Source organism: Drosophila subpulchrella, chromosome 2L (genome assembly GCF_014743375.2).
Source record: "Drosophila subpulchrella strain 33 F10 #4 breed RU33 chromosome 2L, RU_Dsub_v1.1 Primary Assembly, whole genome shotgun sequence".
Taxonomy (NCBI): Eukaryota; Metazoa; Arthropoda; class Insecta; order Diptera; family Drosophilidae; genus Drosophila; species Drosophila subpulchrella.
The window spans coordinates 7,785,076-7,803,476 of record NC_050610.1 but is presented as its reverse complement, the minus strand read 5'-3'; the positions used below and the strand labels follow the sequence as shown (position 1 = coordinate 7,803,476).

Here is an 18,401-nt window from a genome sequence, read left to right as displayed (position 1 = left end):
AAACTGTACTGTCAACAAGGGCTCCCCGCCCCCAACTTTTCGGATTATTTATCACCTTGCCTTTTGGTGGTAAGCTCGTGACGCCTTTTCGCGACTTGTTGCCTACTTAGCGGCGCATATCTTGGCCCTGCTAAATGATGGCCTGTGACATTATTCATTCGCCAATATCGTCGGAGCAGGCGCTAAAGTTTTTAAATGTCCCGAAAATATTTCATTGATAAAACCCCAATTCTATGAAGGGAGGAGTGGCCAGTGAAAGCTTGTCGAAGCTTTTACGCAATTTTTTGGCGCCTCGACATCGGCTCTTTGAAAACGACACACTCGTCATCGGTCGGCGATGGCGAATTGCGTTTAACTTCGGTTCCGGCCTTATAAAAGGAGGCGGCTACGCGAGTCGACCACGCAGTGTTCAACAAGTAGTACGAGCAACAGTTGACAGTCACAACATATTCTGGTTCAGTAATTCGAACGGTTCCCACAAAAATATTTTAAAGTGAGTGCAAACGGTGTGTTTCGAATTTCAATTCCATGAAAACTCTTCGAAAGGTTCCGTAAAAAACGTTGTGTTATGTTTAATTTGAGCCAGCAGTTCACGGAAAAGGATACAAAATCGTGACGCGAAATCTTAGAAATGCCGTCGCTTTCGTCATCAATTTCAGTGTCGTCAATGGAAGTCAAAATACGTGCTATTATGATATTTAACACTCAGAAAAGGACAATGGAACTAACTATTTTGAACTGTTTTGTGCATTTTCTCCTAAAAAGCGTAGAAAATTTAAAATGCTTCGCTAAGCAATACAAATTTTTATGTTCCTTTTTATTTATTTTCCTATGATATTTTGATCTGATTTTCTCCAAAGGCAAACTCGGAATTTGTTTTACACTACCGATATTAAATTTATTTTTTCAAAGAAATGTTCTCAATTTGTCTTTCTTAGTTATATTTGGGTATTATACTTTAACATTATTAGAACATATATACCATATAATTTAATTGTATTCTTTGGTGGCTTACTCGATAACCTTAAAATTTCTTTAAAAAAACTGTTTTGAATGTTTTTGGTTTGCATCTTTGCATCTCATCTCTTTGCGAAGATATAAATTTTATATTTAACATAATAAACCTAGTAAAAACTTTAAAGACAATCAAAAAATACGCAACATTCTAAAAATAATTCTGTGCGCAACATGAACAATATGATAAAAAACACACGTAACATATTTAAGAATCCCTTATATTACTAAGTTCTCTTTTTATTAAAACCTACTTATAGTTCAAAAGGAATAAGGAACAAAGGAAAGAAAAAATGTTTTTGAATTATTTTATCTGTACCTTAAAGAATAGATCTAATTATATGAATATAATTATCTTGGATTGCCACAAAATTACGTAGAGAAGAAATGATTTTGTCTTAAAATTGTATGCATTTCCAACACAATTTAAAATTCCGTGGTAACAATTCCATTTGAGGCGTAAAGAAAGCTTAGGGAAGCACTAAAAACAAACAAACAAAACCATTTATCATTCATTCGCTTAGTACAACAATGAAATCAACTGGCAGGTTTGAATTTATTGAAACAAAAGTTGTCTTGAAAATATTTTAAGAAAAGCAGTTCATAAATATTTTATCTATGCCAATAACTTGAAGGAATTCCCACCAAGGCCAAATATAAATGTCAAGCGTAAAAAAAGTAAATAAATAAAATCTTTGAGAAACAAATAGAAAAAAGCATCAATATTTGCGGAGAGTGTTGTCGACCAATTGTTGTCCCGACCCCGTTCTCAATTTCAAACCCCTTAAGTTCCACGTGCAAAAATTCCTGGCAATCATACAGTAATATTAAAGAAATAAATAAATCGAGTGCTTTTCATTCCAAACCTATTTTCATGTCAGAACAATTCAGCTTCCCACTGGGTTTCATCCTGAGACCTTAGTTACAGATGTCGGTGTGTTTTATTTTTTTCTTAAAGTATCATCGGGTATTAAATTAAGGACAGAAGGGTACGCTTTTATTAAAGTTGACTTGGAGTACTCAATTTTCTATATTGATGGCCTCATATCTTGGCAGAGAAGAGCCAGGAGTGCCATCATTGAGCGTTATTGAAAATAGCAAAATCTATATTATTTCAACTCACATATAAATTAAAGTAACGGACATTGTCTAGCATTGGTTTCTAAGACTTAAAATAAAGTGCAATGAAAGGGGTTCCATGTAACCGTGTAATTAACATTTCGAGCATATATATGCACACGAAACTTAGAATAAAAGCACAGCGGACTTCACTTAAATGAGACTAGTATTCAATAAAAGAACATATTGATTATTTATTATTTTTTTATTTTAAATCAACATAAAATATGAATTTTCCCCACAGTCTTGAAGACATTTATTCAACATTCAAGTAAAACACTCCTTTCTCCATATTTAGTTACAATCATTGACGTCTGGTCTGCTCATTCTACTGCAACACTTTGCGTAACCCCCGAAAATAGAGTGTGAGTTTGGTTCTTTTGTGTGCAAATTTCAAGAAGTGCCCCAGCTGGCCACATTCAATAAGTCCTGAAATTATGTAATGTTCCCTGAAAGAATATTACACAAGTAGACCGTGTCTAATTGGAAGGAATCCGGCGACAAATGTCAGATGCACTTGTCCAACTCCCTTTTTTCAGCTGTGTTTTCCACATTCTTAGCCGTAATTAAGCAGTTCTTGCACTACACCTGTCATGTGGCACGTAGGTGGAAATAGTGGAGGACCAAGGCCTATATTCCTTTGGGTTCGGACCCATTTCACTTACACTTCAACTCAATTCAGCAATTAGCCGTGCGGTTATTGCAAAAAAGAAACGTATACAAAAAGAAATGGGCCGACAGGTAAAAATGGACTCACATACGTATATATAGAGTCAGGAAGTTCCCCGCACCGCCAAATTAATTTCATTTTACCTTGGGGACATCGCCAGCCAGGGTAACATTTTTTCTGGTTCGGTCCCCTTTTTGACACTGTGTCAACAAGTTAATTAAAGCATTTTGACAACGATTCGTGTTTGCTTTGTTTGCCTCTAATTCGTTCCCTCCTCAACAACTTTGGACAAGTTTCGCTTCTTCAAAATGCCAAGTGCCAATGGAAGCGGTGTAATTGAAAAAGTTTTCTACAGGAAATGCCCCAAGCAAAATGCAGTTTATTTTGCAAATTAACAGAAAACAAAAAATGGCACCGAAGTAAAAAAATTTAAAAATAATAACTTTCAAATTCATTAGCGACGAAAATTTATTTGCAAATATTTCGTCGAAATTGTTAGCCTCCCAGTTGAGTTGAAAATTTTCAATCAAACTCGATCAAAACGTGCCGGAAAATGAGAAAAGGAAATTGTCAACAGAAAAGTTCTCTTTCTGCAGACATTTTAATGAACTGTGCCAAGCAAAGGTTGTTTAGCCTTCTTTTTTTCAATTGGGCGTGACCGAGTTGATTTTTTTGCCAGGTTTGTACGCTTAATTAACCAATTCAGACAATATAAATATATTTACATTTGAGGCAGGAAAGAAATTGTAAAGAAAGTTTGCTATTGAACCTTCACTAAAAAACTTTTTTAATAAATGATTATAGCACACAACATTTTCTCAAAAAAAAGCTGCAGTTCTTTTCAAAATATCTTACTTATTTGCTAAACGTCTAAAATCCTTTTCTCTTTATTCAATTAGTTTTAAATTTAAATACAAATTTTAGCTGAATTAAGCCATACATTTTTCAGTTAAAAGCCTACTGTTTACCAATTCTAAAGACAAAAACTGGCCATCGAAAATTAGAAATTTTATAAATACAAAAAGCCTTTAATTTAGAATAATTTAATTTTTGATTTTTTTATGAGAATCTTTAAACTGCTTTGTCTAAATTTGGAAAGGCAAACATAATTTGTATTTGCTTTATCTGACAAATTAAGCTGATCCTAGACATCTCAACCAGCAAGACCGCAAGTGCCAAAATTTCCAAGCAACTCATTCATATTGCTCGTCAAGCGGTTGTTTTTAAACGTAAAAATTGCAATAGAGAAGGGTTTTCCAGATCCCAAACAACCAAGGGTCTCGGCTAATAGCCTGAAAATACGCTGCGAAAGAGTTAAGCCCACTCGCCCACGTCAGCGACGTCCCATACTTAATTAAATGAAACGCGAAAGGCCACACAGTGAACTTCACTGCAGTACCTGGGATAAAAATAATATTAATAAAAGCACAAGAACACAAGAATACAGTGAAGAAAATATTTAAAGAAACATGTCGTTTTTTTTTAAGAAAATCGGCCTGGAAACTTTAAAAATAAATGCGAGGATTCAACTTTGTTCAAGAAGTATATTTAATATACCATCTCATAAAACTACTTTCTTAAAGTGGTTTTTTAGATGGCATTTAAAATTAACCGATTAAGTAGTACTTTCATAAATCTATGAAATTTAAAATAAAGAATGTATTGAAACATAATTAGTCAGTCGACAAAACTAAAAGATACGTCTTATGCGAGGCTTTTAAGACTTTAATAGAAGTGTGATATTGTAATAGATTTTGGCAAAGAAGTACTGTGCTATAATAATTTTTTCCATAGTATGTAAGACATTTTATTTTCATTTTGTATGTTTATATTAAGAGCCATTGAATAAGTGTTACTTCTGATCTGTTATAATCAAAATAAGAGAGTAAATGTAATGTTTTATCATAAAACTTTTTTGTTTTAAAATACAAATTTGAGCAATTCTTCTAAATTTTCATTTTTATTTTAAAAGTTTTAATCGTTTCGGTTCGCGAATTTTTCCAAAACAACCATTAAAAAAATAAATAAATGTTTCCAAAGTTGAAGACTACTTGCCCCACAGTTCCCCGCGAAAAGTAAGATTAAGCAGCAACGCAAAACAAAAGCCCAAGAATCAGCCGCCAAGTTATCTAAGAGACGCCTTCTGACGTTTCGCACCCACAACCCATTTTTTCAGTCTTCTCCGCGGTCTTCGTTTTTTTTTTTTTGGTGGGGGTTTCTTGGTTGTTTGCGTGTTGATATGCGCATTGTTTGCTTAAACACAAAGGGCCGCCCACATGACCGGGATAATGGGACGGATGGGGGATGGATGGATGGATCCGTCCTTTACCAGTGGTAGTGATGGTAATTACCCGCGTGTACATACATCTCCACTTTTGCCTTGCAGAGACACCCCAGCATCCACCTCGACAACGACCCGCGCATTAATCCCGAGCACATCCGGAGAGGTTGTACAAACAGTGACACCGCCATGAAGCCCGACATCCTAGCGTTCTGCATCCTGGCAACCACGATCCTGGGCAGCGGGACACGTCACGTCGCCGGCTTCCTAGCCTCCTCCCAGAGCACGCCGCATGGAGGAGGAGCCCACATGGGTGACCACCAGGGCGTTGCATCCGGGCCACATCGCCTGCAACTGCCCATTTTCGGAGTCGCAGTCGGTGGCGGACCCGTTCGCCAAGAAGCCCCTTCCTTGGACGTCCAGGAGGCCCAGGAGCGAGCTGTTTACGATCCCGGAGATGGTGAGTCATAAACATCCCTATTACCGCATTTCTTGCAATTGACTTGGTCTCGACATGGCCCCGGGTAGACCTTCCAGCTAATCCCCTTTCGAATTCCAAGAATAACTGCTGCATCCCAAGACCATTTCAATGAACTTGTTGTCTACTTCGGCTTATACCCTTTTCTTAGACTGTAAGAAAGTAATCTTATTTACAAGGTGTATTGTATATATTATTTCCTCATTTATTCTTTTCAAGCATCAGCTTATTCTTATTCGAATTAAAAGCTTAACAGCTGCATTGTTAGGCCATTTAAATAGCACTACAATATAGTTCATTTTAAACCCTGGGTGTAACTAGGATCTATTGAATATAATATATATATTCTTAAGGGGCATATTTTTTATGACTGGTATTTGTTTAATATTTTAAAATCGATGTTTCAGGGGCTATAAATGCTAAACAGCTCGAATGTTTAACTTCGTGTGTGTTATCTTTTTATTGCTGTTACACAAGAAAACATTAAAATGGTTATCTAATAATTCCAGCTTAAATGTGCCTAATAGGTAGATTTCCGTGAATCCCTTGAACATGGCGTGGTTATCTCACTTGCCAGCCGAATTTCGGGTTGCCGACTTTTAGGCGACCCCTTCGAAAGGGGTGGACCAAGGGTTTAGGGTGGCACATGGCGTGCACTTAGCCATAACCACCGCCCACCATCTATAATGGCCATGGTGACCGGTCGCTGAACATTTTCGGTCAGTGCACAATTTTTCAAGTGCCTCAAATTGTTGTCCTCGAACAATATGGAATGTGGAATGTGTGTTTTTGTGCAGAGCACTTAACACGCCCACCAAAGTGAGCGGGGATAGGTTTTCAAACTTGTTGACGAATTTGATTCGACGTTTGCGTTTTGCGTTACGAACACCTACCTCCCGTTTCCTAACCCGCAATAAAATGTCATATCGAATTTTCGATAACCGAACTTGTTTTCCGAGTGATTTGATACATGATTAAATGGATTGGAAATTTTACAACTATTGATTTATTAAGTTGGGAAAATTTTAACAACCATTCCTTAAAGGTGTGACTGGCAGCTTAATGTAATATATTAAAGGTATTATAAAAATTATTACCTAATTGACTCAGGTTTTGTTATAACAAAGTCAGATGTAATTTAAAATCTTAATTTTAATCTTGAAATGTTCCCACTCAAATGTTTTATTTCTGCATCAGAAACCTCTATTTTAAAACCTTTGACTACTTTAGCTTTTGAATCGCGTGGGTTCAGGGGAGTCTGTCTGCGAAACCATCAAAAGGCTCCCGGCGGACAGTGATGGGCAGACTGGATGCCAAATGCGACAAAAGGCAGTCAAGGAGTTGCTGTGACTGCTGACTTGACTGACGGACATGGTCGAAAAGTGGGGAAGGCGCTAAGGGCGTTATTCTGTGGCCATAAACTCATTGCCGCCAGTCAATTTCCGCCAGTTCATTGAAACGACAGCCGTGCCGGGGGAAAACATGTTGAGGACTCCTCCCAACCGCCCGGCAGACAGACAAACAAACTATTCAAACTTTCAAATATCAAGCGGCGGAAGTTTCCGATGGCCAGGAGCAGGGGACTGGGATTTAAATGGTGGCGGGCGGTTGGAAATGGAAATAGGAATGGCGTGGTTGTGGTCGGATTAGCGGCAGCTTGAATAAACATTCAAATCGCAAATAAGAACTTTGGCTTGCTCATTTCACGGCAGAATTACTCCGCGCCCAGGAGCTCGGATTGGCTCTGGTTCCTCCGGGCCCCGACTACGCCGATGCGGTGTACAACGAACTCGAGCTGGCCAGCAAGTTCGAGGTGCTCAAGAAGATGGAGGAGGATTTGCGGGCCGAGCAGGAACTGGTGGACAAATCCGCTTTGCTCATGAAAATGCTAGAGGTGAGTGGGAGACAGAGAGAAAAGATAAAATTTCATGGTAAATGCCGCGACTTACACAGAAAAACTATATTGAACACTAAAATGTTAAAATAAAAACCAAAAAAACTTGGGACTTTACATTTTAAAATAGTTTTAGTCGGGTTACCATTTTTATAAGTTTATCAAATCATTTTTAAAAGAAAAAAAATGAGTACAAAAATTGAATATAAAAAATTTTAAACTTTTAGAATGACATTACGCATTGGAATTTCAGATACCTCTACGTTTTCTTTGAGTAATTTCTTTGGTAAAAAAAATAACAATTTTTTTCTTTATTTATTTTATTAAATTAAAAAATATTATTTTAAAAGAAAAAATTATATATATATATTATATATTGAAAAGAGATAATTTTTTTACTAAGATTATTTTTTTTATTTTATTTAAATAATTATAAAACTATCTAATTATAAAAGGCCATAATTCTCCACAAGCCTTGAATAGATATATAGTAAAATAATTTCTATCTATTATTTTAATAAGAGTATTTATATTTAAGTAACTGTTAATTCTATTTTTCGAATATGTATTGATCAGCTTAACATTTTTCTTTGTGTATTACTATCGCTCAGGATCCCTCATTGGAAACTTTGCCGCTGGTTTACGTGGAGGAAGAAGAGCCGGAGGCCGTGATTCCTTCCGCCGGAGCCGAGGACTACGCCGACCTGGAGAATGCCGTTCAGGACTTGGTTTTGGGCCAGAGCAAACCCAAGCGTTCGCGGTATTATCGCAGGTATCCGTGGAAGCGCCACAACAAGAACCGCGGGTAGGTTGCTTTTTATACCAGCATATTAAACCCACACACCTTTCCAAATTCCTCAAAGCACTGTAAAGAGTTCCCCCCAATTATCATTTGTAGTTAGTAAATGTTGTCAGTAGTCTTAACGCAGAAATAAATCCCTTATTTTCTTCATTTTAATCGGAAATCCTCAAATTGCCAAAATATTTGAAAGTGGAATTTAGCAAAAATACTTCATGATAAAAGGGTCTGCTTTTAAAGTATGTATATTATAAAAAGAGAAAAGATAAAATTCTTTAAAGCCAAAATCTGGTAAATTCAATTTAAGCACATTTCCTTAGATCAAAGCATGTCCCTTGAAATAATACAAAAAAAAGAATGCAAAGCAATGATGGCAATTTCAGGAGCTTCCAAGCCTCCACCCACAATAGTCTATTGAACTTGAACAACTTACTGTAATGCATTTATCAGAGTCTCTTTAGGCCCAAATGGCAGACACCCAGAATCCCCAACCGCCCACAGAGAGATCGATTATTGATTACTGATTACTGATAGCCGAAACGTGAACGATTTTGCTAACTACATAACCATTACCATTATCAGTTCTTACATGAATTCTATCAACAGCAACTATGAACCGGAATTGCGTTATGCCTGCACACCAAGTAAGGAGGATATATTTAAGCTGCTGGTCAATCTGCACGAGAATCGTAAGGGCAACCACAGCAAGACGGTTAATTTCTGCAATCGCAAGCGTCCTGCCAAGGCGGTCTTCACCAATATAAGATTCCTGGGTTAAGCAGGAAGGACATGGGATATAGACGGTACAGGAAAAAAAACAGAAACCAAAAACCAGACACCAGACACAGGACACTGACAGACACATATGTATACCAAGCATCAATTGTACATTGCTGACAAAGTCGAGCGCCAACCTGGAGAACAACAAGCACTAACAATTAGCCTAACTAACTAACTAACTACAAACTACCCAAACTAAACGAACTAATCTAAAAATAATTCGTTATCTCGTAGGGTTACAAATCCCTCGGCACAACCCTAATTCTAATTGTAGGCAATTAAAACTTTTATAACTCTCAATGTTTTGTATATACTAACTAACTAATTAAACAAAAGTTCTAGTAGCTCCCCTTGTTAATTTTTGATGTGGTCGTTGCGTGTGCTAATCCATGAAATTGCAAAAACGTTGCCATATCACTTAAAAGTCTCGTAACGTCTCTCGGTCCATTACGCTAGTATTATAAAATAATAAATGGAACCGCAAAACTTAATGCTATATCAATGTGTATATACGAGAATATTAAAGTGTATTAATATAATTGTATTATCTACTTACGAAATCAAACTATCTCTAATGTAAAGTCGGGAAGTATATATATTTCAAATAAACTTATAAAATACGATTATTCTTGTGCAATTGAATGGTGATCAAGCGTTTTTCAATTGACGTTAAGGGCTGGTATATCATTTCTAATAAAGTAGCGTTTTTGGCTAACACTATAATTTAACTAATCTTCCAAAAACTTAAATATTTTAACTGTCCTATATAAAATATGGAACTTCGCATTGGAAGACACCATATAAAAATTTATTATATTTACTTAACAATTGAAGACAAGTAGCAAAGAGCCCTTTCTAGAACCTTTCCTAGGCAGATCTCAAATACCTTGAGCTCCCATTTCCACTACAAATCCAAGTCTTTGTGTATCCCACAAAAGAACTGCGATTGTAGACGAACCAACACCTTCGGAAGTGCGAAAACCCTGACATTGAGATTGAATGGAGCTGAGATTCTCGGGCAACTATTGCTCAGTGTTTGTTGAGTCAACAATGTGGCGACGTGGTTATCTATTTGGAAAGCATCTCTATCTGTGGATGACAACGTACTGGGAATGGGAATGGGTGGATTAGGAGTGGGTGAAGGTGGGGCTTAGGTGGGGCTGACGTGGGGGTACTCGTGCCTCAGACTGGTAATGACCACCGAGTGTGTAGACCCTTAACCGATGACTAAGCGGAGTGAAAAGGCCCATACTTTATCATATTTATTTCATACATTCGCTATGACGTCAACACAATTTGCGAAATACGGATGCCGACGAGTTAAGATCGCAGATTAATGCTGAGAAAACTTAGAAATCATTGCCATGTAACAAGTAATAATCTTATCAAGAATCCCTCGTTCCAAGAAAAAGGTCATCTGAAGATTGAAATAAAATGTTGTCTCTATCCATTAAAGCCCATAGACCCATTTTTAGTGATATAACTTTCTGTAATTAAGTTTTTATGAATAGAGTAATCCAATTAAAAGTGTTTAACAGCTTATTAAATTCTCTAGTTATTTTTATTGGATTAGAAATCTTTTACACAATTAAAAAATTTTCAGCTACATAAAATGGTATGCCATTTATTTCCCAGCTAACCAAAAATGTTAGGGAACCAGCTTCTCAGAGGTGAAAAACACAGGGGTTTCGTTAACCAGAGAGTGTCGACGGAAAGTTTAAGGACCTCCATGTAATCAAAGGAGCAGCTGCTCTGCTCAAAGGCTTTTGTGACCACTGGAGATTCGGTTTTTGATAGGGATTGTGATTGGGTTGTGACCCCTAAAGAGGCCTCATCCTCATCCTCCAGAGCGGAACGGGCAAAGGCCTCGTCGCCATCGAAGTAGTAAAATTCCTTGCGAGTAGAGTTCGTTTCCACCACTCGGGAAGGCTGCTGGGCATCAATTCCACGGGCATAGGATATCCTTCTGGCCGTTCGGTAAGGAGTAGCCGTGAAGGGCAAAGGATAACCACTGACATAGCCAGGATATCCAGGCCACAATTGCGGTGTTTGTGGGGGCAAGCCCAATTGAGGCTGTAAGCCCACTTGGGGCCACAAGCCCAAGCCCCTTTGAGGTTGCTGTGGCTGCTGTTGCTGTTGCAGGCCCAATCCAAAGCCAGAGTTTGCATCTTGTCGACAGCCATCCGAGTCCTGATCCTGGAATATCTCCAGCAGGAACCCATTGGAGGTGGTACTGCTCGACTGTCCAATGCGCATGCGCAGCGCCTTGCGACCCTGATCCCAGTGCGATTTGTGCACATATCCCGAGCGACAGCCGCAGTATCGCTGACCATCCAGTTCCAGGAAGTCACCATTGCAGTTTTGCTGGCCTCTAAAATCTCCGCCACTGAATCCTCCACCGCTCAACCCTCCAGAAACTCCTCCAAATCCCCCGCCAAAAGAGCCTCCAATTGAACCTCCTGAATTGTGTCCAAAATCAAAGAATTTAAACTGTATCCTCAAACGGCAGACATTTGGTGAGCTCTTTTCTATGTAGAAAACACAATCTCTTTGCTGATTGGGCAGCAGGTAATTCAGGACTGTTCTGGGAAATCCGGGACTGGAGAGATAGAAGTGGTTCTGATTGAAGCTGCTGGCGCAGCAGAGATCCAACTGACCTCCAAACTGCTGTAAGGTTTGGGAATCGTAATCCTTGAGCGTTACGGCATGCGGTTGAAAGGATGTGGTCTGATATTGGTCAGAGATCAGGGGCAACTCCTGCTGCTGCTGCTGAGGGAGCTGAAGTTGCTGCGGGAACTGCTGCTGCTGCAGGATCTGCTGTTGTTGTTGCAGTTGTTGTTGCTGAAGGAACTGCTGTTGCAGTTGCTGTTGCTGCTGTGGAAGTTGCTGCTGCTGCAGGAGCTGTTGCTGCTGCAGAAATTGCTGATGTTGCTGGTGCTGCAAGAATCGCTGCTGTTCCTGCTGCTGCTGCAAAAGTTGCTGATGTTGGTGGGGTGCACAAGGTGGCGCAGGTTGGGGGTATAATCCCGCTGGTGGTGGATAAAATCCTGCAGGATAACCCACACCAGGTGACAAGCCCAAGTCGAAACCCAAGCGATTTGCCTGCGTATAGTTAAAACTTGACTCCTGCTGCTGCTGCTGCGGAGATTGCTGTTGCAGGTGGTGATGGTGGTGCAACTTCTTGGGAGGTGACTTGGAAATCACCTGCACCGTGTCCCCGTCCACATCCTCTTCATCCTCATCCAGACCCCTGGCCACCAAGTCCTCCCTTTCGCAGGCCAAGCGAGTGATGAGAAGGCGAAAGCCACCGTTCGTCGTCCAAGGAGAATCATCGCTTAGGAATCGCAATCGCAGTACTCCATCGGGAGTGTGATACTTCTTGATTCCCAGCACCTGACCGCACAACACGTCCATGTCATCGCCATCGTTGTCCAAGCCAATGGCCAAGTAATCCCGACTGCAGTTCTCCGAGATCTCCAGCTTAAAGTCCAGAAACTGGATGTGAAACTTGGTGGGGCAGCGGTAGGGGGATCGCACCACATAGTCCCAGCAGGTGTTCACCGGATAGTTGTCCGGATAGTTGGGCGATTCCACGAGACTCTGGCGCTGCCTGTAGACACCGTGCAGGCCGCACTGGGGCAGCTCATCGTGTACAGCTCCCAGGCATCCCAATGGGATGACGATGCCCAGAACCAAAACAAGGACTCCTGGCAGCTCCATTTCAATTTTCGACTGCCAACAACGCGCTCAAAAACGCAACTAACTCGTTGCGGGTCACAAAACACCGATGTTTGCCTGCCAAAAAATAACATTTTACATGGGTGCGTCGCAGGTTTCACTGGAAAACAATTTGCACTTTTGTTTGTGGAGTCGCAACAAAAGCGTTCACTTGTCTGCCACTCTCATTCATAAGGCGCACTTCAGTTCACTGAACCTCGGGCAAAACTTTCGGATGGACAACAAGTTTTTGAGGTGCCAAAAGCTTTATAAAACTACAAATCCATTAGTTTAAATTCCAGGCGCAAGAACTTTTGAGAACGAAATATTTGACAGGGGTTATCTACTTGCTTACTATATGATATGTCATTATCAAGATCATGTATGTGGGGTTTTTATTATTTTTAAAGTATATAATTTTAAGTATTTATTTAAATGATTAAATATGCTATGTCACAATGTGGGTATAATTAAGACCGTCGTCGCGTCGTTTTGCTTTTCACATAAGCACGTCTTCTTTGGATCAGACCTCGTCAAATACTGCCCTCTACTCGTCGTTATCGTCTTATCGTCGTTGTTCTCGTCCTCTACTTCTTTTGGGTGGTCTTCTTCTGGAATGTGTGTTACTGCTCGTCGTTCTCGTTGTCTAGATCGGGATTGTTAGGGTGATTCTCGTAATATCACTCCCACATGTATATCAGTATATCATAAAGACACACGAGCTATTCCAATAAAGATTCCTAAAAGTTGACTAGGATTTTCTTAAACCATTTAACTTTAACATAAAATAACAAGGAAGAACGCTATAGTCGAGTACCTCGACTATCAGATACCCGTTACTCAGCTAAAGGGACCAAAGGGAAATGGAGATATGCAAGCAGCAAAGCGAGATTTAAATGCGCCACCTACCGGCGGAAGACAGATTTAAGCATTGTGGGCGTTAGGGTAGGCGTGGCAAATTTTTTTTGGATCAATCGATAGGCATTGACGAGACCAATACATTTCAGTTAAAATTTTTAATCTAGCATAAAAATTGTGGACGCCACAGGCTTGGGCGGTTTGTGGGCGTTAGAGTGGGCGTGGCATATTCGCATAACAAACTTGCGCTGCGTACAAGGCTACGGAATCTAAATCTGAAATCCCAATACTCTATCTTTGATAGTTTCCGAGATATCCGCGTTCATATTTACGATTTTTTGAAGTTTGTAGGCGGTTTGTGGGCGTTAAAGTGGGCGTGGCAAACTTTTTTTTGGGTCAATCGATAGGTATTGATGAGAACAATTCATTTCAGTTTAAATTTTTACTCTAGCATCAAAACTGTAGAAGCCACAGTTTTGGGCGGTTTGTGGGCGTTAGAGTGGGCGTGGCACTCTACTGAAACAAACTTGCGCTGCGTAAGAAGCTCAGGAATCTGCTCGCCAAATCTCAATAGCCTAGCTCTCATAGTTTCCAAGATCTCAGCGTTCATCCGGACAGACGGACAGACGGACAGACGGACAGACGGACAGACGGACATGGCTAGATCGACTCGGCTAGTGATCCTGATCAAGAATATATATACTTTATGGGGTCGGAAACGCTTCCTTCTGCCTGTTACATACTTTCCGACGAATCTAGTATACCCTTTTACTCTACGAGTAACGGGTATAAAAAGACATATATTTGGTATTATCTCTTAATAAAACTCTCGCTTGACAAATGACACCTCATTTCCTTTACTCAGTTTAGCTTAAGCCAATAACCACAAACGGAACTTACATAACTTGCCAACAATGAAATACAACAATTTTTCGGTCGTGGGAGCGCAAGTGCATATAAAAACCGTGTCAAACAAATAAACAGCTTTTGAAATTATACCCGAATATCTCTTCTTCAGAGATCTGCTGACTAAGTTGGTTTTGGCTTAAAGTGGCTTATCACTAAGCCAATACGCTGAAAGACAGCAGCTTCTATTGACAATATTTTTAGGTGGCTTTAGCCAGAAAATAAGAGTTGTAGATAGTAAAGAAATTGGTGAGACCTGGTCATGTGTACTTGGCACCAAACACATATTATCTGTGCAACTAGTCATAATGGCGGTAAGGCCTCTAATACTCGATGTGAGAGTGATGATATATGATTTCCTGAGCTTTCTACGAAATCTCTTTATGAGATATCTAAGTGCAATTACATTCGTGATGTTATTCAGATTATTCTGATATAAAAAGAGGGAGCGGAACTGGAATGGCCATCAGTATCAAAGTTACAGTGATTGCAGTCAGAATGTTTGCAACACCTCTCAGACAGCCAAATGTGCTGACCCAGAGCCAAAAGATGTCACCCGGCATGGATGGTCATGATAAACCCTATCAGTACGAGATCACCGATCACGGATACGGCAAGGATGCGGTTAAGGTTCTGCATGTCAGTCGCAAGGGACCCGTGCACACCATCCAGGAATTCGAAGTGGGCACTCACCTGAAGCTGTACAGCAAAAAAGATTACTACCAGGGCAACAACTCGGACATTGTGGCCACCGATTCGCAAAAGAATACCGTATATCTATTGGCCAAGAAGCACGGCATCGAGAGTCCCGAAAAGTTTGCCCTTCTCCTGGCCAAGCACTTTATCAACAAGTACTCCCATGTGGAGGAGGCCCATGTGCATGTGGAGGCCTATCCCTGGCAGCGGGTTTGCCAGGATGAGACCAGGACCACCATTAATGGCAAATGTGAGAAGGGAACCGCGGGTAGCTGCGACTTCAGTTCGATCGACGACCGATCACAGCACAATCACGCTTTTATTTTCACACCCACCGCTCTGCACTACTGCGACGTGGTTGTGAGGAGGTCAGGTTAGTAATGAAGTACCTTATCAGTTAAATAATATTTTGAAACCAAGAATTTAATTTTGATACCATATAAGTATGTCTTTTTTTTGTCTATTTACGGGTCGAAAAAACCAAATTCAGTGGTCATAGTTCGAAAATGGGATTTAACGATTAACTAAACATCTGAATGTAGCACATCTAACACAATGATTTAGAGAATATAACAAAATGTTATAGGTATTGTAGGTATAAGAAAAGTTGTAAGAACATTACAAAAAAAATTTTATCTTAGTCTTAAGTCAAAAATTTGACCTCAAAACTCACCCATTCAAAACCTTGCAGATCCCAAACAAACCGTCATCACTGGAATCAAGGGTCTCCGAGTCCTGAAGACGACCCAGTCTTCGTTTGTAAACTTCGTGAACGATGAGTTCAGATCTCTGCCGGATCAATACGATCGAATTTTTAGCACTGTGATTGACTCCTCCTGGGAATATTCCGACACCGAAAGCTTGGACTTCTTGAAGGCCTGGCAGACGGTCAAAAACATAATCCTCCGCAACTTTGCCGGCGATCCGCAGGTGGGCGTGTCCTCGCCCTCCGTTCAGCACACCTTGTATCTGAGCGAAAGAGAGGTCCTGGATGTCCTGCCGCAGGTGTCGGTCGTATCGATGACGATGCCGAACAAGCATTACTTCAACTTCGATACGAAGCCGTTCCAGAAAATCGTTCCAGGCGATAATAACGAAGTTTTCATCCCGGTGGACAAGCCACATGGCACTATCTATGCCCAGTTGGCCAGGAAGAACATCAATAGCCACCTCTAACTCCGATCTATGAATTAGTTAGTCTCAATCGAAATTGCATTAAAATTAATAAAATATTTATAGAATTTGAAATTTTGAAGATGTATGCATATTGAAATAAAAACAAATTAGTTATGTTGATTAAAAAAATGTGTATAATCTGTTAAATCATGTAATATTCTTGCATCCTAGCAAAAAAAAAAAAAATTAAAAATAATGAGCTCAATTTAGCTAAACATTTTCAGGATCAACATTACCTTAGCTAAAATTATCAAAAAAATCATAAAACTATTTTAAAATCCTAAAATGAGGCATTGTTGGTAAAAAAAATTCTACGATCTCTCTTTTAACCATTTTGGCAATCTAAATTCGCTATCTAAATTCGAAATTAGCTAAGACCCACTAGCTTCAAGAGCGTAACCATGACCAATCGACTGGCCTTGCACCACATCCTGACCACCCAGCTGCGGAAGGACTGGGAGCAGGAGGATCCTGAGAAGTCCAGGCTGTCGCAGCTGGCCAGGAGGGACAGGATCAAGGCCTCGCTGAGATCGACCCAGATGCCAGGTCGCCACCTGATGCCCGACACCCAGAAGACTTACGACAATATGGTGGCAAGGATTCACTCGACCATGAAGTGTAAGCTTTTAATTACAGAATATCCAAAAGAGCTCGAAAAAATAAAAGATTTTCCTAGCATATTTTCTACAACTTTAAGTAATTACAACTACTTTTTAATAATTTTAAATCGGAAAATAGAGGATGTACGAACCAAAATTTTTTAAAATAAAAAAGTCTTAGTAATCTTTAAAAATAAACTACGCTGGAGTTGGTTAAACATTTTAGGTAATCTGACTGAAATTCTAAGTAAAGGAAAGATAATGGTCTACCCCCGACTTATTTAAATTTATATAACATCCACATTTTTTTTATACCAGAAATGGCCTTATTTTTTTAATCCTTTTAAAAAAAATTGAAGACTGGAAAACTCTTCTTACTTTCTGAAACGACTGAAGTAACCCCTTCGTAAAAATTTTTTTTAGAAAAATATTAAAGATTCGCTTTCTCCTTAGCGGTTCGATCACCTCGAAGACCTCGGCCAAAGGTGCCGTTGCCCGTAGCCGCGATTCCGACCATAACTCCAGGAGTAGCCCCACCATTACCATCGAAAGTAGTATACAAACATCCGAAACGCAACAAGTCGGGACGCATAAAGGGCGGTGCCAACTCCTCGAAGGGCAGCGCCCACGGGATGGCACACAAAAGCAATGACAAGTCACTGGCGGCAATCAAGGCCATTGTGAACCATAGGTCGAAGGGTTCCAAGGGCTCCGATCAGCATCATCGAATTCGAGAGGTTATCCAGCAGAAGACTGTGCTGGAGACCATGCTGCAGCAGCACAAGAAGTTGCAAAGGGATCGGCGGACCATAGCCCTGGATATTCAGCGGATGCGGGCTGACCTGGACAGGATTCGCACCAAGTTGGACACTTCCATGCAGAGCCTGAACTCCACGCGCACCCTCTTCAGTGCCACCCAGAAGGCGAATCTTCAAAAGGCCAATCCCCAGAACACGGTTGTCCAGCAGAGGACCCCCCAAAGCACGATGACCCCGACCCGTCGCCGCTCTGGTGTCAAACGAAAGATCAGGTCCAACGCCATTCCGATGAACCGACAGAGCACCCTGGCCAACAAGGCACCCATCCTCAAGCGTCGAGTTCGTTAAACGCCAAGTTACAAGGAGCCAATTATAAAAATACGATATGATTTATAATAAAAATTACAATTAAACTGATATTAAAAAAAATTTAGAAAAGTTTTATAGCTTTATTATATCATCGCTTTGAACGAGGTCCTAGATATGTAAATAAAATTTATATTAATACAAGATTAGTTGAATTTAAAAGTTTAAATGTAAGGGTAAACATTAATTTTATTCTTTAATATTTAGAATTTTAATTTTAATAAATTAGCTGGTAAAAATACTACTTTTAAAATAGTCACTATTAAAAATCATACGATACGAATTGCATT

The 18,401-nt window shown here is 39.9% G+C and overlaps 4 protein-coding genes across 6 annotated transcripts; 3 read left to right on the top strand and 1 right to left on the bottom strand.

Moving 5' to 3' along the window:
• The first annotated feature begins 365 nt into the window (after window positions 1–365).
• Window positions 366–9,616, top strand: LOC119547058. 2 transcript variants are annotated; one of them, XM_037853739.1, is made up of 5 exons: window positions 366–493; window positions 5,190–5,544; window positions 7,275–7,456; window positions 8,068–8,261; window positions 8,862–9,616. In XM_037853739.1, exons 2-5 carry the CDS (start codon window positions 5,274–5,276, stop codon window positions 9,031–9,033), a joined length of 819 nt encoding a protein of 272 aa, XP_037709667.1. In that variant the 5' UTR covers window positions 366–493; window positions 5,190–5,273; the 3' UTR covers window positions 9,034–9,616. The 2 variants fall into 2 exon arrangements, with proteins under 2 accessions (XP_037709667.1, XP_037709666.1); XM_037853738.1 differs by having other exon boundaries at window positions 8,838–9,616.
• A 1,041-nt stretch (window positions 9,617–10,657) lies between these two features.
• LOC119546830 (probable serine/threonine-protein kinase yakA) lies at window positions 10,658–13,229 on the bottom strand. Of its 2 annotated transcripts, none has more exons than XM_037853420.1 (2): window positions 12,892–13,229; window positions 10,658–12,830 (listed from the first exon to the last, which is right to left on the bottom strand). In XM_037853420.1, the coding sequence occupies exon 2, from the start codon at window positions 12,753–12,755 to the stop codon at window positions 10,671–10,673; it is 2,085 nt and encodes a 694-aa protein (XP_037709348.1). In that variant the 5' UTR covers window positions 12,756–12,830; window positions 12,892–13,229; the 3' UTR covers window positions 10,658–10,670. The 2 variants fall into 2 exon arrangements, with proteins under 2 accessions (XP_037709348.1, XP_037709350.1); XM_037853422.1 differs by having other exon boundaries at window positions 13,108–13,210.
• A 1,745-nt stretch (window positions 13,230–14,974) lies between these two features.
• On the top strand, window positions 14,975–16,460 carry LOC119548287 (uricase). The gene is made up of 2 exons (XM_037855453.1): window positions 14,975–15,585; window positions 15,904–16,460. The coding sequence occupies exons 1-2, from the start codon at window positions 14,976–14,978 to the stop codon at window positions 16,386–16,388; spliced, it is 1,095 nt and encodes a 364-aa protein (XP_037711381.1). The 5' UTR covers window position 14,975; the 3' UTR covers window positions 16,389–16,460.
• Window positions 16,461–16,611: 151 nt separating this feature from the next.
• On the top strand, window positions 16,612–18,183 carry LOC119548288. The gene is made up of 2 exons (XM_037855454.1): window positions 16,612–17,006; window positions 17,441–18,183. Exons 1-2 carry the CDS (start codon window positions 16,790–16,792, stop codon window positions 18,091–18,093), a joined length of 870 nt encoding a protein of 289 aa, XP_037711382.1. The 5' UTR covers window positions 16,612–16,789; the 3' UTR covers window positions 18,094–18,183.
• Window positions 18,184–18,401: the final 218 nt, after the last annotated feature.